Genomic DNA, 26,843 nt, shown 5'->3' on the forward strand with positions numbered 1-26,843 from the left:
CTTCACTCGGTGTGCGCGGTCTGCAGCAGCGTGGGCTGGGCGGAGGCTGAGGCCAGGGACCCGCGCGGCCCCTGCCCTGCCCCACCTCGCCCCCACCCCAGGCTCGGGGCCCCGACCCCCCCCCGCCCCGCCTAGCCGCGTGCGCCCGCCGGGCGGATAAATGGCTTGTGCGCCACGTGCGCTCAGTCGGGCTCCGCGGTAGTTCGACTTGCCTGGGCGCTTCCCCCTTCTCAGACTTTCTAACGGTGAGGCCTCCACCCATGGAGGAAGAGCAGACGTACCTGGAGCTCTACCTGGATCAGTGCGTCGCGCAGGTGAGCCCGGAAGCCGCCGCCGCTGTCCCGGGGCCAAAGCGCGTCCCCGCCCGATTGCTGAGAGCGCCCAGTCCTGAGCGCTGAGGGCTTTGCCTTCAGTAGCTGGTACAGAACTCCTAGCGACCGTCAGAGGTAGGCTTGATGGTCCTCGTCTTTAAGTTGAAAAACAGAAGCTTCGAGAGGGGAAATGACACTCCACGGTTGCCAACCAGAAGCGGAACCTGGTGTAGTGTGACTCCAGAGCCATGGTTAGATGGTCCCGTCCCGGTTGGAAAGACGCGGACACGGAGAGTTCGCTTCTGTGTTTCCTGTAGGGACCTCTGGTTCCCAAGTGTCCCCGCTTTGCTAAGGGAAACGTAGGCGGACTACCCCGCGCAGCGTTGGTATTGCACTTTCAAGGGGTGGCAGCCTTCGATGCCAAGAACAGGCCTCAAAAAAATAGTCTCTAGGAACGGGGCGGGGGGGGGGGGGGTGTCGCAAAACTTGAATTGGAGACACCTGTGGCTTTCAGTTCGTGGTTCTTGGTGTTTTGTTTATTTTATTTTTCAATTTAAAAAATCTTTAGAGTCAAGTATTGTAGAAGAGAGCAAGGAGTCCTCAAAAAGAAAAGTGCAACTTTCTGTATGGGGGATTTTTAAAAAAGACGATGATTAGCGCCGAAGTAGAAATAGTGAAGCCTTCATTGTGTTTAACATAGCAAATGAAAGCCCACGCAGGAAAGATGAGTTGATGGTTCTGCAAAAACAGCTTAGCAAAAATTTTCTGCAGATATAAGGCCAAAGATGCGGTGAATATGCTGTAAGTACATCCTGTGCAGTGTGTTCCTACGGTCCACCAGAAAGGCTGTCAAACTTCCGTTGCCATGAAACATTCCCCTTCCATATCTTGATGCCATTGCCTTAGATTGCTAGTGTAAGTTGGGTTTCCTTGGGTGAGTGCTTCCTCCCTGCTAAAATGCCAGGGTGGGAAAAAGAAGGGGAGACAGGGATTGTTGCAGATAGGAGTGCTTTAGTGTAAATTGGCTGATGAGATCCTTTCCAGCCAGTACAGGAGAGGCCAATGAGAGAATCCTGGCCGTCCCCCCCCCCCCCCGCCTCACTTTTCTTAAAGCTGATCTGTGGGGTGGGGGTAAGTGGGGGAGAATTACATAATTCAAAATGAAACACTCCAAAATCTTATTTCAGGAGAATAACCGCATTCTTCTAAAGTGTTTTCTTTGAACAATTAGTCACCCCTGCCATCTGCTGGACTTGGAGTAACAGAACAATTCAGTAGGATCTAGCCAGACATTTTATGTTAGCTTGAGGTAGTTTTGTCATGAAGATCCAGCCTGAGGCGTTCACGAATGTTCAGTTGTCAGAAGTCAGATCTTCTTAGGGACGAGGTTATCCTGCAAGCAGTGCTCAAAATCTGGAATCTAGGTCTACAACTTGGGTGAAACAGGTGGTAACATATGTATCAAAGTAATCAATTTTTTTCCATAAAACTCGTGAATTTTATATGAGCTGCTTTCCTCAGTTGCACACCTCATTCCCTCAGTTGATGGTAATGCAGGTTGAGCCGCCTTCCCCAGACTGAAAGTACAATACATTGATTTAAACTATTCTTGCCATTTAAATTTCAATAACTGTTTTCCTCTTGTAAATTCACCAAACTAGAATATTTGTTCATATCTCCTTTGACTAGAAGGAATAACCTTGGGTCTTCAGTGGAGTATTGATTAGCACTCAAGACTCTATCTTAAGCTTCCTTCACTTGTCTCTTTATAAACTATGAATTTAAGACTCTAAGAAATAGGGGTGCCTGGGTGGCTCAGTTGGTTAAGTATCTGCCTTCAGCTGAGGTCATGATCTTGGGTTCCTGGGATCAAGCCCCGGGTCCAGCTCCCTGCTCAGCGGTAGACCCTGCTTCTCCCTCTCCCTCTACACCCCCCCCTTGTTCTCTCTCTCTCTCTCAAATAAAATCTTTAAAAAAAAAAAGGTGGAAAAAAATAACCCACTCAAAATTAATTTGGGATGCCTGGGTGGCTCAGTCAGTTAAGTGTCTGCCTTCAGCTCAGGTCATGATTCCCCCGGGATCGAGTCCCACATCGGGCTCCCTGCTCAGCAGGAGTCTGCCTCTCCCTCTGCCTGCTGTTCCCCCTGCTTGTGTGTGCTCTCTCTCTCTCTCTCATATAAATAAAATCTTAAAAAAAAAGACTCTAAAAAAAATTTAACTGAAGTTCATAATCAAGGAATACAGTAAATCTATTCAAAGTACACACTATTTAAAAAAAATTTATTCTGTCCATTGAGGCATTTTATTTGCATATATGTATTACATCCCTAGAAAAAGAATCCCAGGATTTTCCCTCCTGTGTGTTTTTGTCTTGCTTTTTCATGGTCCATGATGCCAGTTGAGGTTGTCCATACGATGAAACTAGCAGGATATTCTGCCATTTTTCTACATCTTTGAGTTGTATGTCAAATCTGGAGCTGATCACTCCACACTTGCCTAACCTGCCTGTGAGGTTCACAGTCTGTGATCATCAACGATTTCAAATTTGCCAATGTAACCATGCTTCATCATCACGGAAACCAGACAATGACTTTGGAGTATGGTCTAATAAGAACCTGGCATTTGTTTCTCTTTTCAGCATTGTTAATGCTCTTGAGAGCACCTGCCAGGGCATTCGTGTGCACCATTATGGCAGCACAGAAAGGTAGCAGAAAGAGGACCCGAAGTACACACAATTTAGAGTATGGTTGCTCAGTTGCCTTTATTACAAAATTAGAGTGGCAACTTACAATGGATCTAATGTAGGAAAAACATTTTTTTGGAAAAAACGCTCTGTCTGCATTTTAAGATCTACTTTCCTGTTTCTATTAAGTGTGGTGCAACTCTGAAATATAACATTAGTGGTACTATGTGGAAAGAGGCAAGGAGTGAATATAAGCTATCTTGGACTACTGGGCATTGTGAACACACTGCCTGCTAGCTCTAGTGGTATCCCTTTGGTGTGACTTGCTGTTCTGTTTCTTGCATTTTGTTTTGGGAATGGCCTAGGATGACCTCGCTCCGTCCAGGTCACTGCTGCTCAGTCCAGTTGTACCTGATGATGCATACATGCCTAATCCATCCCATCCAGAGACTGTGTTTAATTCACATCTTGAAGAAGTCAAAGAAACATCTGGCCATTTCTCATCTGTGGATCTTAGCTTCCTGCCAGATGAACTTACCCAAGAAAATAAAGACCAGAGTATCATTAGAAGCAAGCACGAAATTGAAGAAAATTATAAAACTCAAAGTCAGCAAAGTAGGTTGTCATTATCCAGAGAGCAGGACATTGGTCTGGGCTTAATAAGCAACAGCAGTTTGTCGAATTCCCATTCACATCTGTACCCTGGTGATGCTGACTCAGTCCAGCCCTCTCTTGAGAAACCAAACTCCATGCCTCTGGTGTCCATAACTCCCATGACACCAATGACCCCTGTTTCAGAATGTTCTGGAATTGTGCCTCAACTACAGTAAGTTGTTTGTGTGTGTATGTGTGTGTTTTTAACAGGTGATGCTCCTGGGTACACATTTTATGTTCACGAATGTAATGACAACTAATTTCAGAATAATAGTGTAAGGAAGAGCACTTCAGGTTTAATTATTTGTTTATCCATTCTTAATGTATTGTGGCTTTAGACAGTTTGGTTATCTGTAAAATAAGGTACTAGTTCTTGATCTCCTAAGAGAAGCTTAAGAGTTAGTACATACATTCTTGAAGGATTGTATTGTTTGTACTAAAGTACTCTAATTGCTGAGAATTGTGGTTGGGGTTGGATAAACACAAAGAATATAAAGACGTAAAATGAAATTCAGTTTGCAACTGAGTTGGAATTATGCTTTCTATTTTGAGGCATGGTTTTGAAAAAGATTTCAAACTTGCTTTTAGTCAGCTAGTCATGACATTTTAGAGGAAGATATTTTTGTATTTCACTTAGGAATCTTTTACATTTTACTAGGGTTTGTCACGTTACTGTGTATTTCACACTGAGAATAGTTCTCCTCCTAGGAAGTTGCTAATATACAATCTATAAAATGAGGAAGTTAATACATTTTAATTCTTTTTTACTTTTTATGTCTGATGTAATTTCTAAGTTGACTTATTTCTTCAGGAATATAGTTTCCACTGTAAACCTGGCCTGTAAATTGGATCTGAAGAAAATAGCTTTGCATGCAAAAAATGCAGAATATAACCCAAAGGTGAGATTTCTTAGTATTCCTTGCAACATTAGCTTCTACTTAGATTTACTTCATATGATCATGTTATTGACTTGCTCCTTTGTTTTTGTTTTTAAAACAGAAAAAAAATTGTTAGTACAAAGCTTTTGGCAACTCAAGAGGTTATTTGCCTCATAGTCTGCTTTGAAGTTCTAAAAAATAACCTCATTCTCTGTGATGAATAAAGCAGTGATTGAGCAGTTCCTAAAAGTTAGGATTTTTCCCTTGTCATTCAAAAAGATTTTTCAGTATGACCACTTTCAGCCTATGGGGATGCTAACCTTCTTAAAATGCCATCATAGTTCTGGAAATAGTGTTTTCTAAATCTTGTCCCACCTAAATTTTTCCATTTACAATTTCTCTTGCTTGAGAAAGGTAAATTGTTTAAAGTGTGAAGGTCAAGCTTTTACTTACGAATGTAAGATTCAGGGATTTATTTTCTCTCAAAGTCTAATAAAATCTATTCTTTCTTGTGTCCTGCCAAGGACTAAGCATCCAATTTTAATGGCCTATTAACCGAGGAAGTAGATTTGTTTGTTCAGTCAGCATTTAGTAGTTGGCTGGTCTCTGTACCTATGAATGCGAAGATGAGTAAGACCTTGTCCCACTAGGGAGAAGTTCACTATCTTGGGGGGTGGAGGATTTATGGCCTTAGATGAAAAAGGCTGTATTTGTAGAAATGCAGAGGACCTTGTGAGCATCAGCTATTTATGGATTAAGTTGTTTTGGCTGTTGTGGGAGTGTTCTTGCTGACCTCTGAATTTAAATGTACTTGAATATTAGCCAAATATTTCCTTTTTCTGTTTCATGTAGCTGACTATGATGGGCACAGAAACACAATGATAAGCTAGGATTCTTAGGGTCACAGCCATGACTGCCCACACTATTAAATAGGCACATTTAAGCGTATTTTATTGTCCATCATCCTCTGCTCTCCTTCATTTTATTTTTGTGTATAGGATCTATCCAAACTTGGACTTGAGAGCCAGAGAAATTCTGGCTTGGCACTTAAGCTCCCTTCAGAATTCAATAAAATGAATACTGGGTTAGAGTATTATCTTAAACGCTTGGAAAACATTCACAAGATTCAATCAGCTCTGTGCAGTGTTGACTCAGGGTTCTTTCACTGTCTGTCAACGTTTCAAATCTGAAACTGCCAGTCCCACTGGTTCCATGGAACTCCTCCAACCCATGGAAGCTGCAGTCTTGCAGAATATTCACCCCGGTTTCCTTCGCGGCTTGCCAGGGGAAGATGAGCGCAGAAGGGGGTCCCTGTGTAGGACCAGGAGGAGCAGCAGGTCTTTGGTGACATGTCAGTGTGGCAGGCCCGTCCTCCCTGGTACCCCTTGTATCAGCACCTCCTGGAGGGCCTGCCCATGCTGCTGGGTGGGGAACCAGACTGAGAACTGAAAATCAATTTGTCTTTCATCTTCAGCATGCCTATCAATATGTAAATTCTGTTCTATAGTTTGGCAATTTTTTTTAGCACATTCTGGAGTCTTGGCAAGCCTATAACATACTTCCTACTCCCCCCAACCCCAATAGTCTTTGAAAGAAAAAGGAAGTATTTCAAAGTAAAAAGCACAGCATCTAACTAGTCGTGGCTTTAAATCTCAACTTTACCATTGCCTGTGTAAAGTGGGAAGTTAAATAACCACTTCGTTTCCCTGTGCACTAAATGGTGATGCTCATGGACTCACTTGAGCTCTATCCTGAGGATAAAGGAGACAAAACTTGTAAAGCTCTTAGTATTAGGCTTGAAATAGAACAGGCACTCAAATTTTAGCTTTATTGTTCTTATCCTTACCTGTTTTTTTCTAAGTACATTTTAGAATCATGATTGTTATTGTTTACCTTAGTGCAGGGAGACATTTTTTTCGCTTTCTCATCCAATCTCCATTTATTCAAGACTCTTTTTATGTCCAGCTCAGCTTTTCAACTGGAATAGTGTTAAAGCCTAGCAGAGACTAATTGTCCCTTTGACTTCTGTGTATAGAGGTTTGCTGCTGTCATAATGAGGATCCGAGAGCCCAGAACAACAGCCCTTATATTTAGCTCTGGGAAAATGGTCTGCACGGGAGCCAAAAGGTATGCGGAACCACTCTCCACCCTTACCAGATAAATAATTCAGTATATAAAACAAGGAAGGATAGTATTTATGTTCCAAAACACCTCGGAGGAGCAAAATACTTTGCCCAAGAGTTAAGTTCATGAAATGCCAAATTTGGGGTTAAAAACATTCAGTTGTGCAATACTGACTCCTGTCCGCTTTGCAGTCCCCCATTAAACTGAGGGGACTTAGGTGGGCTGTTAGAGCTTGATCTTAAGGTACACTTAAAAGCTACCATAGTGATAAAGCCTGTTATAAGCCTGGGGAAGTAGTTATTGTATATTTTTCTTATTGCAGATAAATGGAGAGAACTTTTTAAAGGAGGTAAATTAGGTACTTTTGACGATTACCTTGAGCATTAGCTCAGGAGGCAACTCTTAAAAGGCTTACGTCCCCTGGATCTCATGCAGAGGAAGCCCTGTGCTGCTACAGACCCTTTCACCATCCAACTGTAGGGGGAGAGCTGCTCATTCCTCTATGGGTTAGAAAATGAGTAGTAAGTTGTCCTCCTGGAAGACTGTATGAATTTGTCTTCACTCTACAGATATACCAAGATTCCTTTCCTCCAAGGAACACTGGGTGTTAATACTCTTTTTTATATTTGCCAAATGGTTTGGCAAAAAAAAAAAAAAAGTGTTAATTACATTTCTTTGATTTGCTAGTGAGATGAACTTTTCATAAGCATGTAAACTGCCTACTGTGTCTTTTGCCCAATATTCTATGGAATTATTGGTCTTTTGTAAACAGCTTTTTGTTTGTACGTATTTCCACCATTTTGCCCTATATATGTTATTTCCCAAATTACTGTTTATGGTGTTTTATGATTTTTTTTTTACACAATTAACATTTTTGTGTGTGTATAGTCCCATTTTTCTTTAGGGTTTTGATGTTTGGCTTCATGCTTAGGAAGGCATTCCCCATGTACAACATTATATAAATATTGACCTCTGTATATTTTTCTGGCCTTTTTCAGGTCCTGCTTTGTATTGAGGGAAAGAAGTTGATGTTTTGATTCAGTGTGAGCTTTCTCTAGGTGATGGAGATGTTTTCCATGTGTGCTCTCCAGCGTGGTAGCCACTAGTTACATGAAGCTGTTGAACAGTTGAAGTATAGGTAATACACAGAGGAACTTAATTATTTTTTAAAGATTTTATTTGAGAGCGAGGGAAAGCACACAAGCAGGGGGAGCAGCAGAGAGCAAGGGAGAAGCAGGCTCCCCACTGAGCGGGGGAGCCCAACGCAGGGCTCAATCCCAGGACCCCAGGATCATGACCTGAGCTGAACGCAGGCACTTAACTGACTGAGCCACCCAGGCGCCCTGGAACTTAATGTTTTATTTAATTTTAATTTAAATATAAATAGCTATATGTGGGGGCGCCTGGGTGGAGCCCTGTGTTGGGCTCCCTGCTCAGCATGGAGTCTGCTTCTCCCTCTCCCTCTGCTCCTCCCCAAACTGCTCTTATTCTCTCTCTCTCTCTCTCAATCTACCTTCTCTCAAATAAATAGAATTTAAAAAAATAGCTATATGTGGCTAGTGGCTACCATATTGAGCAGAGCTGGCCCAGAATTTTATTTCACTAGAAGATAAATTTTTCTTTTCAAATGGCCAGTAAGTGACCGGATACATTTATTGAAGAATCCGTATGTGGTTTTTTAGTATAGTTGACACACAATGTTACATTAGTTTCACGTGACTCAGCAGGTTTAGACACTATGCTGTATTCCCCAGGAGGGTAGCTACCATCTGTCCTCATACAAAGCTGTTACAGTGGCATTGCCCATGTTCCCGGCCTTTTATTCCTCTGGCTTCATTCCCTAACTGAAAGCCTGTATCTCCCACTCCACTCATTTTGCCCAAGCCCCAGCCCCCCTCCCCTCTGGCAACCATGAGTTTGTTCTCCGTTTTTATGGGTCTGCTTCTGCATGTTTTTTAAGATTCCATACGTGAGTGAAATCATATGGTATTTGTCTTTCTCAGTCTGACTTACTTCACTTAGCATAATACCGTCTAGGTCCATCCATGCTCAAATTGGACAATCTCATCCTTTCTTATAGCTGCATAATGTATTGTGTATATATACCACATTTTCCTTATCCTCTATCAATGGACACTGAGGTTGCTTCCATATCTTGGCTATTGTAAATAATGTTGCAGTAGACATGGGGTGCATTTATCTTTTCAAACTAGTGTTTTTGTTTTGAGTAAATACCCAATAGTGGAATTATTGGATCATATGGTATTTCTATTTTTAATTTTTTTATAGGAATATTTATTTGAGAGAGAGAGAGAGAGTGAGCACGGGAGAGGGGAGGGTCAGAGGGAGAAGCAGACTCCCTGCTGAGCAGGGAGCCCGATGCGGGACTCGATCCTAGGACTCTGGGATCATGACCTGAGCCGAAGGCAGTCGCTTAACCAACTGAGCCACCCAGGCACCCTATTTTTAATTTTTAAAGGACCCTCTATACTGTTTTCCACAGTGGCTGTAACAGTTTACATTCCCACCAATAGTGTACGAGGGTTCCTTTTTCTCCACATCCTTACCAACAGTTGTTATTTCTTGTCTTTTTAATTTTAGCCATTCTCACAGGTGTAAGGTGATATTTCATTGTGGTTTTGATTTATATTTCCCTGATGATGAGTGATGTTGAGCATCTTTTCATGTGTCTGTTGGTCATTTGTATGTCTTTGGAAAAATGTTCAGGTCTTCTGCCCATTTTTTAAACGGATTGTTTTTTTTGGTGTTGAGTTGTATAAGTTCTTTATATATTTTGGATATTAACCCCTTAACTGATATGTCATTTGCAAATATCTTCTCTTATTCACTAGGTTGCTTTTTGGTGTGTTGATGGTTTCCTTATTGTGCAAAAGCTTTTTATTTTGATGTAGTCCCAATGGTTTATTTTTGCTTTTGTTTCCCTTGCCTTTGGATACATATCTAGAAAAATGGTGCTGTGGTCGATATCAGAGAAATTACTGCCTGTATTCTCTTCTAGGATTTTTATGGTTTCAGGTCTTGAATTTAGGTCTTTAATCCATTTTTAATTTATTTTTGTGTATGGTGTTTTAAAGTGGTCTGGTTTCATTTTTTTACATGTACCTAGCTACCCAATTTTCCCAGCATCATTTATTGAAGAAACTGTCTTTTCCCTGTTGTATATTCTTGTCTCCTTTGTTGTAGATTAATTGGCCATATAATTATGGGTTTATTTCTGGACTCTCCATCCATTAATCCATATATTTGTTTTCGTGCCTGTTTGTGTGTTTTGATTACTACAGTTTTGTAGTATATTTTGAAATCTGGTCTTGTGATATCTCCAGCTTTGTTTTTCTTTCTCAAGATTATGTTGGCTATTTGGGGTCTTTTGTGGGGTTCCATACAAATTTTAGTAGTAGTCTAGTTTTGTGAAAAACATTGTTGGTATTCTGATAGGGATTGCACTGAATCTATAGATTGCTTTGGGTAATATGAACAGTTTAACAATATTCTTTCAATTCATGAGCATGGAATTTTTTTTTTCATTTGTGTTATCTTCACTGTTCTACAGTTTTCAGAGTACAGGTCTTTTGCCTCTTTTTTGATTAAGTTTATTCCTAGGTATTTTATTCTTTTTGGTGCAATTATAAGTGGAATTGTTTCCTTAATTTCTCCTTCTACTTTTTCTTATTAGTGTATAGATATGCTACCAATTTCTGGGTATTAATTTTGCATCCTGCAACTTCACTGAATTCATTGATTATTTCTAGTAGTTGTTTGGTGGAGTCTTTAGGATTTTCTATGTATAGTATCATGTCATCTGCACATAATGACAGTTTAACTTCTTTACCAGTATGAATACCTCTTATTTTTTGTCTGATTGCTGTGTTTAGGACTTCCAGTATTATGCTGAATAAAAGTGGTGACAGTGGACATCCTTGTCTTGTTCCTGATTTTAGAGGAAAAGCTCTGTTTTTCACCATTGAGTATGACATTAGCTGTGGGTTTTTCATATATAGCCTTTATTAGGTTGAGTTCCCTCTAAACCCACGTTTTTGAGAGTTTTTATCATAAATGGATGTTGAATTTTGTCAAATGTTTTTTCAGCATCTGTTAAGATGATCAAATGATTTTTATCCTTTGTTCTGTTGATGAGGTGTATCATTTTGATTGATTTGTGAATATTGAATCCTTCTTGCATCCCCAGAATGAATCCCACCTGATCATGGTGAATGATCTGCTTAATGTATTGTCGTATGTGGTTTGCTAATATTTTGTTGAGGATTTTTGCATCTATGTGACGAATCCATTCTTAATCCATTTCCCCCCACCTGTTTTTACATATTAAATTCTTTACATGTGTCTGGGTAATTTTCTGGGCTTTCTCTTCTGTAGATCTGTGTGTCCTTGGACCTAGAGATCTACCATTTTTAAGTCCTTATTGGACAACTCTGCAAGGTATCTGCAAGGATGTTCATTTCAGCATTGTGTAAAATGGGGAAAATTAAAAAAAATAATGGGAGACACATAGCTAGTAATAAAGTTTTCGTTAGGTCATAAAATTATATTTAGCTATTAAAACATATATCAAGGATAGTCACATTGTGTTAAGTTGTAGGGGAACAGGCAACTAAATTATAAGTTTATTAGCCAACTTTCACTTTAAAATATGCTATATTACAGACATATTCATGAGTATCTTTCCCTATCTGAATTTACCTGGGTCCCAAAATCTGATGGTGAAAGTTTGGATACTGAGTTCAGATAATAAGAGATACTTGTTACCCAAATCTATTTGGTTCTTGAATCTTGAATAGAGATTTGTGAAATTTTGGTTAGTCTAAGAGCTATCAGAATTATTTCCAAAAATGGATCCAAACCTATTCCTTTTAGTTGTTAATAACCAGAGTTTGCTAGCGAAGGATACCTGTGTTTGCACAGGAAAAATACAAAAGGGTCAAATGTATTCCATCGTTATGACCACTGGTGGTGACATTTCAAGGTTCTTATTCTATTTCCTAATGTTTGTATAAGAACATGCATGTAGACTTTAACCACAAGTTGTTTGAATGGGAATTTCTATGGTCCTATTCACAGCTACTATCCCACGAAACTACAGGGCTACCCAAACTTAAAATTTGACCTTATAAACATGAGCACAATGGGCAATGTAATGGGCCAATTAGCAAAATGTTTTTCAAACTAGAAACTGTTTATTTCGCTGCTAACTTAGGGACATCTCAGGGTGAGGAGAAGCAACGTGGAGTGGAGTGAAATATGTGAAGGAATTAATACACATAAGAGGGGCTGTGTGGTGAAGGATCTAGATAGGAAAGAGAATGGAATGCTTCCATTGGTCCAGGCAAACAAAAAGTTAAATCTGGCTTTTCTTTCTGGTGTTTCTGATTTTCAGTGTAAAGATGGGGCAACCCAAAAGAGAGGGCAGAGTTCACATGGTTCACCCACCAGGTTTTGCTCCTGTTTGGCAACCCCTGCTACTCATTGTTTTGTTTTGACAAGTATAGCCTCACATTGCAGGACTTCACATTCTGTGACCTGGATTTAGGGTTGGAGCAAGACAAACACTTAGAAGAGTATGGCCACAAAGTTGAATGAATGTCTTTCTTTCTCATGTTGGGTGTGAGTTGAGTGACCATTCTGTGAGAAAGCCTGAGCAAAACTGGTTAGGTTTTGAGGTGTTTTCATGCCTTTTTTTTTTTAAGTGTAATTTGTCACATGAAGATCGAAGTCCTGGTATCCTGTCTTTGCCACCTGATTGGCCTACCTCTTACTTCCTCGTGTTGATTTTTTTTTAAATTTTTTAATTTTTATTTATTTTTTAAAAAATTTTGTTTGACAGAGCGACACAGCGAGAGAGGGAACACAGCAGGGGGAGTGAGAGAGGGAGAAGCAGGCTCCCCGCTGAGCAGGGACCCTGATGCGGGGCTCGATCCCCGGACCCCGGGATCATGACCTGAGCCGAAGGCAGACGCTTAACGACTCAGCCACCCAGGCACCTGATTTTTTTTTTTTTTTTTTTAGATGCCTGTGTCTTTATTTTTGCTGCTGCTGTTCCCATCTAAGTGGTACACACTTTTAGACCAGATGGATAGTTTTCAGACTTTACTGAGCATCACGATCTGGAGGGCTTGTTAAAAAGATAGACTGCTGAGCCCTATCCACGGAGTGTCTGAGGCTGGGACCTTTGCATTTCTAACAAGTTCTCAGGTGGTGATGCTCCTGCAGATCTGAGGACACACTTTGAGAACCAGTGGAATAGTTAATTTTATCTAATAACCTTTAAAACAAGAGAGAAAAATACCCTATATGTGAAAGATGACAAATTAAGATGAGAATGTGTTTATGGTTTGGTTTTGACCATTGTACCATACCTTTTACTAGGTGCTAGGGACACAAGTAGGGGAGGGTGGTCCTTGTCCTCAACATCTACAGGTTTGTAATATACATTGAGAGATAAACCGGTACAAATGCTAAAAGTACAATCAGGGAAGTACGTGAATACAGCCTAAGCAGTATAGAGGACACAGTGATTAAGATCTCTCTAAACACATTTATCCCTCCCTAGTGAAGAGCAGTCTCGACTTGCAGCGAGGAAGTATGCTCGTGTGGTGCAGAAGCTGGGGTTCCCAGCCAGATTCCTCGATTTTAAAATTCAGAACATGGTTGGAAGCTGTGATGTGAGATTTGCCATCAGGCTGGAAGGTTTGGTGCTAACCCATCAGCAGTTCAGTAGGTATGACCATTCTATAACTTTCTGAGTTTACCAAGATATTGAAGTTGTGTTATGGGCTCCTTATATAGTGTACCTTTTGGAGAAAGTGGTGTTGTTCTTTTTAAAGACTGTAGGTGAAAGGATTAAGATGCTGTGCTTAAGTCCTTCCTTGGTTACTCTATGTGTCCAATCTTAAGCAGTGGTTCTCAAAATTACACTGTACAGTACTCACCTGGACCGTTTTTGTTTTTTTTTTAAACACTTTGCTACCAGGGCTGCATGGTCACAGATGGTGCTTGAATTTGTAGTTCTAACAAGCTCACAGGTGATGTCAATCCTGCTTGCCAGAGGCTTGAGACTCACTACTGTGCAGATTTCTGAAACAGGCACACCTGCCTTGGGGGAGTGGAGACCCCAGAAGAGAAGGGGTATGAGATGGGTTAGGCAGGTCGGAAGGGGCTGGCGGCTGGCAGGGGAGAGAGGGTGGGGGAGAAGATGAAGAGAGAGTGCCCTGGCACATTCTGTGAAGGCAATCCTATCTAGTGTTTTTCCTGTTGATTTCGAGGGGGTTTTGTGTGTTTGTGTCACGCTAGCTCCCACCACAGTTTCTTCTTTAATGGAGTCCTGTTCCTCAGGGAGCATCTGTAGGTTGCTTCTTCACGTGTAACTCCCAGCTCATCAGCAAAGCCTCAGCATCCTCTTCACTCAGCTGCTTTGGTGCTTCTTCTAGCCTGTCAGTCCCTCAGCAGCGTTGGAGGCGGGCGGTCAGCCCTGGAGCCCGCCACCCTGAGGCATATATAGCTGTCCAAGGTCACTGAGCTGCTTAGAATCACAGATGCTCTTAAATTCTCTTCCTCTAAATTGAACTTCTGTCCTTTCGCTCGCCTTTCCCCCTCTTTGACTTGGAGTGCTCATTCCTCTTAAAAGTGAATAGAGATCCTGTAGCTGTGTTTTATCTAACACTCGTTGGCCTTCTTTTTGAGACACGGTCTGAACAGCTGTTAAAAATTGCTTGTTTTTTCCTAGCTTTTCAAAAATCCAAGTTCATGCTGAGATTCGGCTTTGATGATATTCTTCAGGCAATGTTTATTTTCCCCTTGATTGTATTTTTTCCTCTACATTAGTTTTGTTTTTTTTTTTTTCCAACATATGCTTATTGGGTGCCTGTGATGTGCCCAGTGAGCTCACTGTGAAGCTCCCCATGCAAGAAATACTGCCTTTTTAGAGATCTTTTTCTTTCTTCAGTCTTGGGATGGGTTGTAAATTCATAGTAAAACCTTTCTTGTTAAGAGTCTCTCAACACAGGAGCCGTTTTTTTCTTCCAGATTCTCAACCATGGGCCTCTGGTTTGTCTCTCTCTGAACCAACTTTTCCTGAATGTATGAAAGATGTCCGCCTGAATTCTGCCTGTCTGTATCAGATTTAGCACCCCACTTTCTGGCCGTTAAGGGCTCTAAAATGATGTATGCTATTCCTCCCAAGTTTCTTGTCATCTCTTTTTCACCAAGATTGTCATCTTTGTAGTTCAGATTTAAGTCTAGAGCAGGAGTGCCTCTTGTCACTACTCCCACTTTCTGAAAGAGAATGGCTGGGCAAGATGAGAGTTCATCATATGCATTGACTTTAGCCTCTTGGAGTGGGTCCATCACTGTTCTATTTTCATTCTGAACCAGTTTTATTATCTCCTCCATCTTTTAAAAAAAATTTTTAGCCAGAGGGGCGCCTGGGTAGCTCAGTGGTTAAGCGTCTGCCTTCGGCTCAGGTCATGATCCCAGGGTCCTGGGATCGAGCCCCACATCGGGCTCCCTGCTCAGCGGGAAGCCTGCTTCTCCCTCTCCCACTCCTCCCCTGTTTGTGTTCCCTCTTTCGCTGTGTGTCTCTGTCAAATAAATAAATAAAATCTTAAAAAAAATTTAGCCAGAAAGCCTGCATTGTATTCCTACCACCATCTCTTTCTGGTCTTATTCTTGCCTCCTCCAAAAGTTTGCCATTCAGGCTCCACCGTTAGGTTATGGATTACAGCTCCAGTGTGTGTATTGATGACATTGGGGCATTAAAACACTTCTTTCTTAACAGGTTTGTGTCTTTAAAATGAGGCCTCTCCTGGGACACCTGGGTGGCTCAGTCAGTTAAGCGTCTGTCTTGGCTCAGGTCATGATCCCAGGGTCCTGGGATTGAGTCCCACATCCAGCTCCTTGCTCAGTGGGGAGCCTGCTTCTCCCTCTGCCTCTGCCCTTCCTCCCTGCTTGTGCTCTCTCTTTCCCTCTGACTAAATAAATGAAATCTTTAAAAAAAAACGAGACCTTTCCTTAAGAGTCTGCAGCCCTATGGGGAACCATGGCACACATCAGTTGTAATTATTAGGTCAATTTTGCCTATGTTAAGGGACGCCTGGGTGGCCCAGCCAGTTAAGTGTCTGTCTTCGGCTCATGTCATAATCTCAGGGTCCTGGGATTGAGCTCCATATTGGGCTCCCTGCTCAGCAGTGTGTCTGCTTCTCCCTCTTCCTCTGCCCCTCTACCCTGCTCATGCTCTCTCTCTCTCTCTCAAATAAATAAAATCTTTAAAAAAAAGTTTGCCTATGTTAAAACCTCCAAGTTCCTTCAATTCCCCTGGTTCTACAAGTTTGTGTATTAGCATCTCATACCACAAGTATCCCCCTTGTCATTGGGGGGATGTCAATATTTCTATGCTGTAATTATTTCCAGTTTTCCCTGAGCATTGTTCTCCCTTCTTTCAGTTTCTAAATCAAAGATCTCTGATAATAAATATTTAAGTGAGTCACATCTAGGTGGCTACCATGTAGCAGATGCTACAGTGATCATGATAGTCCAATACAGCCAGCATCCAGGACACCTGGCTGGCTCAGTCAGTTGAGCATCCGACCCTTAATTTTGGCTCAGGTCATGATCTCAGGGTTGTGAGGTTGAGCCCTACAATGGGCTCCATGCTGAGCATGGAGTCTGTTTGGGATTCCCTCTCTCCCCCTCCCAACTCCCATCCCCACCCTCCAACCCCTGCTGGTGTACTCTCTTTCTCAAAAAGGGGAAAGGAAAAAAGAAAAAAAAATACAGCTGTGGTCCCTTGCCCTCATGGAGCTCACTGTCTAAAAGGGAAGACAAAAAAGCTAAAGATAATATGGTAACTATGAAGGTGGACACCTCTTTGAGTGCTATGGTACCATTGAGCAGGATATTTAATGTAACGGGGGGGGGAGTGTGGAGGTCAAAGTTCTTATGGGAAGTGACATTTAAGCCAGGAGTTGAACGGTGAGTTGAAGTTGGGTTGGCCAAGAGATTGGCAAATGTTTGTTATTCTTGAACTCATGCAATTCTCCATCTCTAACCAAAATAACTTTTTTACCCCCTCTGCCTCAACCTTCTTTGAAATGAGGCAGAGAATAAGTAAAATAAAGTAAATATCTCCTTGGAAGTTTATTATGCTGGTATCTTAAAACTATGGTTCTGAAAGCCAATTGCAGTTTGCCACCACTTACATACCGAAGACTTTGTTTTCTCTTTCCCCCCCCCCGCTTTTTTTTTTAAAGATTTATTTACTTATTTTAGAGAGGGAGAGAGTGAGAGAGAGGAGATCGAACATGAGCAGGGGTAGAGACAGAGGGAGAGGGAGAGAGAGAAAATCCCAAGCAGACTCTCTGCTGAGTGCAGAGCCTAATGTGGGGCTTGATCTCACAACTGCAAGATCATGACCTGCGCTGAAACCAAGAGTCGGACGCTCAACCAACTGAGCCACCCAGGCACCCCCTCTTTTCCCTTTAAAATGCTAAGATTCTGTTGGAAGATCAAATGGAAACATTCCTTCTGTGTCTCTAGCTTTCACTTTCTTGGTTCAAACCTCAGCTCCCATACAGATTTTGCAGGGCTCCAGCTAGTATCATTGACTCCCAGTGTTGAAAGTGGTAAGTAGGTTAAGTCTTTTTTTTTTTTTTTTTTTAAGATTTTATTTATTTGAGAGAGAGAATGAGATAGAGAATGTGAGAGGGGGGAGGGTCAGAGGGAGAAGCAGACTCAGGGAGCCTGACGCGGAACTCAATCCCGGACTCCAGGATCATGACCTGAGCCGAAGGCAGTTGCTTAACCAACTGAGCCACCCAGGCGCTCCAAGTAGGTTAAGTCTTGACAGGATTTCTGCAGTAAGAGTGACCTTCCAGGAAGACCAGTCTACCCAAAGCAACCTCCATATACTTCAGAAGGGTAGACTCTCTGCTGTAACACATCATCCTGGTACCAGTAAGAGATTTCACAGCTGCTGTTGTATGGGTCTTAACTCATTGCGGAATGGAATGGAAGGCGTTTTTCTGTGTGGGCCTGATTCACCCATTAAATGCAAAGATTTACATATATTGTGTTCCATTTCTCAGATTTCTTCTTTTTCTTATATCTGTTCTTAGCCATTGCTTTAATTTTGTCAGCTTCCTTTTAACTCTTGACTTCTTTTTTGAAGTCTCCTTAAGCCTTTCTAGGAGTCTCTCTACTTCTCTATGCTGGAGCCTGAAACCGTTTTTAGCCCTCTCCTCCTCCTCCTACATTTAGTAGTAAATATGAGTGAGTTACTATTTTAGGACCAAGTCCTAAATTTGTTTTGTTGTTGTTGTTTTTAGTAATCGCTATATACAACATGGGGCTTGAACTCATGACCCTGAGATCAAGAGTCCTGTGCCCTTCCAATTGAGCCAGCCAAGTGCCCCACAAACCCTAAATTTTTAAGAGTTGGGATAGTTTAGTTTTCTTTACTGCACATGTCCAGAGACAAATGATGGTGGTCTGGAAGACTTCTTAGGTTCTAAAATTGTTCTCCTTAGCAGTTTATAAATGTGTACAAAATGTGCTCATTATTGGGAAACTTGGAAATTTAGAAAACACGTTTATGTATTTTTATTCGTAGACTTTTTTTAACCAGCAAGATCTTAATACATTAAATTTGACGCCCTAAGTTACCTTAATTTTTTTTTAAAGGAGGGAGGATACAGTAATTTTTTTTTAAGATTTTATTTATTTATTTGAAAGAGAGAATGAGAGATAGCACGAGAGGGAAGAGGGTCAGAGGGAGAAGCAGACTCCCCACTGAGCAGGGAGCCCGATGCGGGACTCGATCCCGAGACTCCAGGATCATGACCTGAGCCGAAGGCAGTCGCTTAACCAACTGAGCCACCCAGGCGCCCTACCTTAATTTTTAATAGCTTAGCATGACCTGCATTTGAAAAAATGTCATGACCAAAGATGAATTCTGTTCCTGACAGTCACAAGAAATTGCTTAGGGCACTCCAGACTATTTTTATTAAGATGGTCAAAAGGTTTTGGTAGAATAGCTTTAATACGCTGGGTCTTGAATGTTATGGGAAAGTAGTTGAATAGTACTATTTTTAACTTTTTTTCCTTTTATATCTGAACAGTTATGAACCTGAACTGTTTCCTGGCCTTATTTACAGAATGGTAAAACCACGGATTGTGTTGCTTATCTTCGTATCTGGGAAAGTTGTGTTGACAGGTAAGTTCTAAGATTATTTTCTGACTTTCATAGGCTTCAATAGCTATGTGTTGCTTTGCTTCTCCTTTCAAATGGCTTTGTTCACCATTATAAAGTAAGTCTCAATATTGTAGAACACCTGGAAAAACATGAAAAGTAGAAAGGATTATAATATCACTCATTGGTCTCAATACCCAAAACAATATAATTTTTTTCATGTTTTTATGTTATTTTGATATGTATATTTATCTTTACATCCTGCATGTTTATTAACCATTATAGCATTTAGCTTCACTCATTGTCATACACTCCTCAAGAACACCTTTAACAGCTGCACAGTGTTCTAACAGAGGGGTCATCAAACCTGTTTTCTGTAAAGGGCCAAATACGAAATATTTTAGGCTTTGTGGTCATAGGGTCTCTGTTGCAACAGTGGAACTCTGCCACAGTCGTGCAAGAGTAGCTATAGACATTACAGAAAGGAAAGCACGCTGAAATGCAAATTTAATATAATCCATATAATTTGCATGTGTCATGTAATATTCTTTGATTTTTTTTTTTTGCCCCCAGCCATGTAAATGATTGAATTTAAAACCATTTTTTAGCTCACAGGCTATACAAAAACAGGACTAGCCCTCTGTCTCCTGACTTCTGTTCTAACACGTTATCATATCAAACTTACTTTTCCATTGTCAAGCATTGAAATGTTCCTTCTTTGTTTGCTGCTTATAATGGCACATTTGGCTATTTTTATGTGTGGAGAATTATTAGTGTGGATGCTTAGAAATGGAACTTTGTTTTAAGGATATGACTATTCTTAAAGTTCTGAGTACAAATTACCAAGTTGTTTTTTAAAGGGATACACAATATAGTTCTCTCCAATTATATGTTCCTCCCAGCAATGTACTTGAGTATCTTTTACAAACCCTCAGTAGCATCCAAAACAAAGGTGGCATGAAAGAAAACTTGAACTTTATAAGTGAAAATGATCTCACTGCTTTACCTCACTGGTAATCAGAAAATTGATGACTTTTTAAAACCTATTCAAGAAATAGCATTTCATCTTTTGTCGATAGTGTGTACATAACTTAATCCTTTCTGTCTACTTACTTTTTATTATTTTTCCCCCTAAGGATTTGTATGAGTTCACCATAATATTAAAAGTAATTACTCTTTGTTATACTTATGACTTTTTCCAGTTGGTTTATTTTTACATAAAGAAGGGTTTTTAAAATTCTTGAGGTAAATGGTTGAGACTCATTTCCATACCATCTTATTGAAGTTTGCTATTTTTGTCTGATTTTGTCTGACTTTTTACACATTTTACTATTGTGTAGCAAGATGAATGCCAAATTTATATCTTAGGAGCCAAACTGATTATGCCCCACTCTCAGATAGCCAGCTAGCCAGCCTACCACGACCTATTACTCTCCTTATTATTAATAATATTTGTCATGACTCCATTTGTCCTTTACATTTACATATAAAGTTATCACTCAGCATCCAAAAACAAGGAATTTCTGTTCTTAAGTCTTCTTTTAGAACTCCCAGTAAAGTTTCATAGTTTGTTTTACTGTAACAAATAACTAATGTGTCTTCAAAGTGGGGAAAGCCCGTTTGGAATTCAGGAACCTTTTGAATACAACAAAGCTAGACTTTCTCAGATGCTGCCAATGTAGAGTCTAGAATAATTAAGACCTCCTAGTGACTGACTTAAAGTTTACTTCTATATGTCCTGAAGGACAGGGGGAAATGTCTGCCAAGTAAGTTGAATAGTTATAAATATTGGAGCAAACATACGCCCTACTTAAGGGAACAAACTTTTGAAGACCTTGGGAAGGACACATTCATATACTTGCTATATATAATTATTAATCAGTCTTACTAAAAGTGCCAATTGACAAGTACAGGCTAAGTTTCTATTATAGATACACAAAAACAAGTCCCTTTAAATATCCTTAATTCAAACCAGCTTTCTCACCCCAATTAAAATGAAAAAAACAACTTGCGTGTACATTTTACAAGTTTCAAGTGACAGAAGTAAAGAACTGTCTATACGCACTACCAAAGACCATGCAATACACTTATACACAACAAATAAAATTTGTTATGCATTCAGCATGTAAAACAAAGCTAAGTTTCTTCATTCTTACAAGATGTAGATCATCACTTTTGTGAACGGGGGAATGAGTTGTATTAACTGAAGTCCAAATTTCTGCTTACAAGATGAAGTAAAAGCCAACCAATGTCTTAATACTGAGATATGAGTAATTGTCTATTGGAATCTTTCCCTGCTCGTGCTGTATTGTCTTAAAGTACTTCACCTAGAATACACGGTTTAGGTTACTTTTGCTCCAAACGTCAAGACCTATGTTCCTTATTCTCTATCCTTACCTATCTAGACTCTTTTCATCTGCAAAGGGTTTAAAAACTCAAGGACCCAATTTTGGGTGTAAACCTGAGGAAAGGGACCAAGGAGGCCTCCTTTTAGCCTTGCTTCTAGAATTTTAGCTGGGGATGGTCACATGGAGTGTCCAGGGGACTCCTAGAGGCACACACCGCAAGACTCTGCAGAGCTGTTTTGGAAGGTCCCACAAGGGTAAATAACTTTTGTCTAGAAAATGTTAGAGTACTGAAATTACAAATGCATTTGCATTTCACTCTAATTAAATAATGGATCCCAGCCCTTCCCTAGGTAGGAACTGTAGAACACCACACCTACTGTAAGTGCAATTCTAAACCATTGTATCACATGCCATTTTCAGGGCCTCTGAAAATAATTTATCTGTGTAAAATTGTCTTACTCCCCCGAGGTGCCAAGGCTGTGGCCACCATGTCCAAGGCTACATTTGAATGTTCTAATTATAGTTAAGTGAGCTGATGGCAATGAAGCCCTGCCATCCTACTGTGTCGTGGTCCCTGACAGCAAAAAGCAACAGGACCTGAGCCAAGCCTTACACTGTTTTCCCAAGCCCGTGCTGGGAAATGATGGTATGATATTTAGGACCTAGGATTTTTTTTCTCAAGCCACAGTAATAATATAGCTAGGATCTGCTGGAATAATATACAATGAACAGCAACTATGTTGGCTTCCATTTCTAAGATCAGACACCATAAAGTGAACATATGTTGGGCATGTCTGTGCCAGGCACTGTCATAAGACTTTTATGTAGGTTCCAGTTAACTCTGTGAGGTTGTACTGAACATCTCCGTTTCCTCACCGGTAAAATGGGGACAGTGGAGAAGTTAAGTAACCTTAACCATGTCAGACAGCTGTACGTGCTGCAGCACAGGTGGGAACTTGAGCAGCCTGTCTCCAGAGCCTCCCACCCCCACATACTCATCCTGTCCCCCAACTCTTTAGATGTCTGTGCAAATGCCTGTGTGGTCTTTGGGGGCACCTTCTCACTTATCCTCGTCAGCTGAAGGACAGAGGTGAGAGGCAGCAGGTGTGGTGGCTGAGAGGCTGGGTTCTGGAAACCAACTATCCAGTTTGAATCCAGGCTTGACCATTTCTTGGCTGTATGATCTTGGGTGGATTTAAGTTATCCACCTTGATTTCCACACATGTAAAAAGCAGGTGGCTGTAGAAACTACCTGCTAAATGTGAGGAGGCAGAAGAACAGTACCAGGTGGACGGTAAATGTATAAATGTTAGCTGTTATTCCCTTGGTGGAAGCCCACTCGTTTTCCCCCTAGCGCTGAGAGACTGGAGTCTTGCTGTGATGCCTTGCCCTGATGATGGAAATATGATGTCTAAAGAGGCTTTAGTCTAATGTCTAAAATGCTTCACATTTCTTTCTTTCCCTCCAGCATAATGGACTTCGTAAGAAGCTGGGTCTTTTTTACTTAGGGTAACTCTCCATCAGCTAGACATCAGCAGTTCTTGGAAATGTGTTAGGTCAGAGGGCAGCATAAAAATGGCAAGACTTGGGGTGCCTGGGTGGCTCAATCGGTTAAGTGTCTGCCTTTGGCTCAGGTCATGATCCCAGAGTCCCGGGATCGAGTCCCACGTCGGGCTCCCTGCTCAGCGAGGAGCCTGCTTCTTTCTCTGCTGCTCTCCCCCACTCGTTCTCTCTCTCTGTCTGAAATAAATGAATAAAATCTTAAAAAAAAAAAAAAAAAGACAAGACTTGTTAGTGAGTAGGCCAGAGGGATAATATCCCTGTCAGTCATGACTGGGAATCCCTCAATAATGGCAAGTGAGTATGTACTGTAAAATGTATACTTTGAAGGGTTTAATGCTGTTTTTTGCAATTTGTAAGATTTTTCCCTTGTGTGCATACACATATGGTATCACTTGGGAAAATGAGACGTGTAGCTATGACTTGGCGTAAAAATAGAATTGGAAAATCCACGTATAATTGGAAATTGATGTTTGGGCTGGCTAAGGGTAGGGATGAGCTTATAAACCTTATTGACAGCAGATATTTCATCAACTTCGGGTGTCATCAGGTACCCACCCTGTTTTAGGTGCTGAGGATGGAAAAGCAAATCCAATACAGTTGCCCCTCGCCCCCACCAGGAATCAGCCCTGGGGAAGGACACAGATTATGTGAGACTGACTCTTACAGAACCAGATGGTAAACCAGGTGTGCTTGGACCAGCCGTCTTAACATCCCTATCTTGAAGCACATTCTTCTAGGACCTTAAAAATGTGATGGTTTACAAAGGATTTTTTTACAAACATTCACTCACATAACTCCTAGCAGCCCTCTGAGAAGGCTCTTGTCCTTATTTTACAGGTAAGGAAATGGAAACTCAGAAGTTAAACAGTTCGCCTGTGATTTTTTCAAACCTAGTTAATCGTAGAGCTTGTCTTCAAGCCCATACAGAGTGATTTCAAAGCCAGTCCTTTCTTCATTGCATCAGCCACAGAATTTTCACCTCAGTCACCATGGCTAGGAATGGTGTTTATTCCCCAAAGTGGTGCTCATTATTACCTAAAGGAAAAGACTGCTCAGGTTTTCTTAAAAGCAAGAGTCCTCTACCTGGAGCCTGGTGCTTCAAGTTGGGATGTTTGATTATAGATTAATAGGACTACAGGACTGTTTAGTTTCCCATAAAGTTGTGATACTTATTTTTGGTGAGGAAATATTTGACTAAAGGGACCAAGTCCCCTCATTGTAATACCCAGTAACAAATTCTAGCCATATTTATTTGATGACTTTTAGAAGGGATACTGGATACGTGCGGTCTTCACCCATAGCTGCTATTCACGGTTCAGGGGAACTTCAACTTCTTGGGCCTTGTTTTCCCACGAAGGAAATGAAGGGAATTGGATTAGTTAATTCCCACAAAGCCCCTTTGTGTCTAAAGGTGTTTTTCTGTGACATAAAATAATGATCACTCTCAGTGTCTGTTTCCTTCTGGGTGATGGGTGTTTTCTGTTCTCCAGCAGATGCCGGAATGCTAAACTCTTTGGGGCTTCAAAATCCTTTTAGGTATGATGTTTTAGTCTTATGAAAAACTGAAGCACATAGTTACCTGGAATGCTGGGCCTAGATCCTCTGTTTCTCAATTAAGTATAAAAGGAACCGCGGTTTTGGTGGGTGGGGATGGAGGTTGAATGGCTGGGTATGTGTTTGCTAGATCTACTCTACTTCACTGTCTCCTAATAAAGCTGTCACATTCAAATGTACCTAAAGGCAGAAAAGGTCCATCAGATCAGAGGCAGGATTTTTTTGTAATGGTGTTTTACTTACTGCTTCCCCAACTCACTTTTTGGTTTCTACAAAATGACCACTTGAGAAACTAAAATGTTCATGCTGTAACAAAAATCTGGGGCTTATGGGGTTTTTCCTACCCCAAAGGTACAGAGTTTCTGTTACCCATGTCAGTAACTCACCTTCCTCCTCATCCTTTTTCCCCACCCCACATCTTTGAGGGTGGAGACACACACATAGTAAACTCCTTGGCAATGAATAAGTAACATTTTGCCCTTGCCTCTTAGAGAAATTTAAGCTTATAAGGACTTAACTGATTCTTTAACATTTTTTAAAAACTTGTGAAATTCATATAATATAAACCTAACCATTTTAAAGTGCATAATTTAGTGACAGTACACTCACAATTTCTGCAACCACCACCTGTATCTAGTGCCAAAACATTTCGATTACTCCAAAATAAAATCCCTTATCATTAAGCAGTTTCTCTCCATTCCTTCCTCCCCTTAGCCCGTGGCAACCTCCAGTCTGCATTCTGTCTCTATGGAATTACCTATTCTGGGTATTTCATATAAATGGAATCATACAATATGTGACCTTTTGTGTCTGGCTTCTTTCACTTAGCATAATGTTTTTGAGGTTCATCCACACTGTAGCAGTACCACAGCCTCATTCCTTTTGTTGCTTAAGTAATAGTCCACTGTATGTGAATATCACAATGTGTTTATGCATTCATCTGTTGATGAACACTTGGGTTATTTCCACTTTTTCGCTACTGTGAATAGTGCTGTGATGAATACGTGTCTGCATTCACGTTGAGTACCTGTTTTCAATTTGGGGGTATATGCCCAGGAGTAGAATTGCTGGGTCATATGGTAATTCTTAACATTTTTGAGGAACTGCCAAACTGTTTTCCACGGTGGCTGAATCATTTTAACCTTCCCACCATCAATGTATGAGAGTTCCAATTTCTCCATATCTTTGCCAATACTTTGCTATTTTCCATTTTTAAAATTATTCTTATAGCTCATGCTTGATTCTGAATCCTGATTTCTACCTGATTCTCAAATCTGGTGATTCTCCTTTTGGTGATTTCCTCTCATTAGTCTTTTTTTTTTTAAAAAGGTTTTATTTATTATTTGAGAGAGAGAGAGAGTATGGGGGTGGTGGGCAGAGGGAGAGGGAGAAGCAGACTTCCCGCTAAGCAGGACTTCTCCCAGGACCTGGAGATCATGACCTGAGCAGAAGGCAGAGGCTTAACTGACTGAGCCACCTAAGGTGCCCCCTCCTATTAGTCTTGTAATTAAACCAGATAACCACTTCTCACAAGTTATTTCTCTCTTAGCCTTAGCTTTATGGCTCTCAAGGAGGAGTCTTTATCAACTTAAGCTATTTTCCATTTCTCTTCATGCTAACGGTTTTTATATTCTTTTCCTTAATCTCCTTGCCTCCTGCCAGTGGTATCTAATAATAGTTTCCTGGTTAGCTGGGAGCTCCATATAAACATCAGTACTACCAGTCCATAACTCAGTACAGCCCCACTCAGTACAATGTGCCTGCATAGCTTGGAAGGTGGAAGTAGTAGTAGTGGTGGTGGGTGGTGGGGAGAGATGAACAAAATCTGATCACCTCTCAAGAGTAAGGACCATGTCTAATGCATGTTTGTATCCACTTTAATCCCTACAGCTGTTCTAATGAAAGAGCCCTTGAAACTTAAGTCTCTAAGGAGTGACAGTGGTACAGTTTCCCTCCTCTAATAATCTCTTCTTGTACAATGAAATGTAAAGCTTTTGCTGCCGTTTGTCTCACTCTGTGAATCAATATTAGGGAATCAAGATGTTAACTAGACCTGAGTAGATCAAAGGAAGTCCCTTTTGCTGGTAGCTAAGTGTCCACAGGTGCTGATGAAGGTCATGTTCTGTGGTCGTACTCATGGCATGCTGAGAGATAACATTCCATAGTTCATACTGTGCCCTGTGAGGCAAAAGATGAACTTTCTGATACGCCCATGTAGTGAAGTACTAGAAAACTCTAGGGTATGTGTTTGTGGGAATATGGCTGTCACCATCAAATTCTTTTGTATTTACCAAAATATCACTTCTCAAGTAAACCTAAAGAGATGTCTTCCTATTAAAAAATGTACTTGGAAATGACAATGAAATTTTAGTCTTAAGAAAATTTGGGTATTGTCTTTATATTAAAGATTATATGAACTTGGATTTCTTTATAGGTGCCAAAGAACGTTCTGAGATCTATGAAGCATTTGAAAACATCTATCCTATTCTAAAGGGTTTTAAAAAAGCCTGA

The 26,843-nt window shown here is 40.8% G+C and overlaps 1 protein-coding gene across 1 annotated transcript; it reads left to right on the top strand.

The window, feature by feature from the left end:
* Nucleotides 1-211: 211 nt before the first annotated feature.
* TBPL2 (TATA-box binding protein like 2) lies at nt 212-26,843 on the top strand. The gene is made up of 7 exons (XM_028101448.2): nt 212-314; nt 3,360-3,820; nt 4,460-4,547; nt 6,562-6,653; nt 13,237-13,404; nt 18,797-18,891; nt 26,767-26,843. The coding sequence occupies exons 1-7, from the start codon at nt 261-263 to the stop codon at nt 26,841-26,843; spliced, it is 1,035 nt and encodes a 344-aa protein (XP_027957249.2). The 5' UTR covers nt 212-260.

The sequence above is a fragment of the Eumetopias jubatus genome, unplaced genomic scaffold (genome assembly GCF_037043125.1).
Source record: "Eumetopias jubatus isolate StellerSeaLion01/CBP00866 unplaced genomic scaffold, mEumJub1_p1.0 scaffold_7, whole genome shotgun sequence".
NCBI classification, from domain to species: Eukaryota; Metazoa; Chordata; class Mammalia; order Carnivora; family Otariidae; genus Eumetopias; species Eumetopias jubatus.

What these genes read in the sequence shown, in the direction of transcription:
- TBPL2 (XM_028101448.2), top strand. Translation starts at nt 261, where the DNA reads ATGGAGGAAGAGCAGACGTACCTGGAGCTCTACCTGGATCAGTGCGTC. An exon ending in ATGCAGAATATAACCCAAAG is followed by an intron (nt 4,548 to 6,561) that starts GTGAGATTTCTT and finishes TTCTGTGTATAG; the next exon opens with AGGTTTGCTGCTGTCATAAT. An exon ending in TGGGAAAGTTGTGTTGACAG is followed by an intron (nt 18,892 to 26,766) that starts GTAAGTTCTAAG and finishes ATTTCTTTATAG; the next exon opens with GTGCCAAAGAACGTTCTGAG.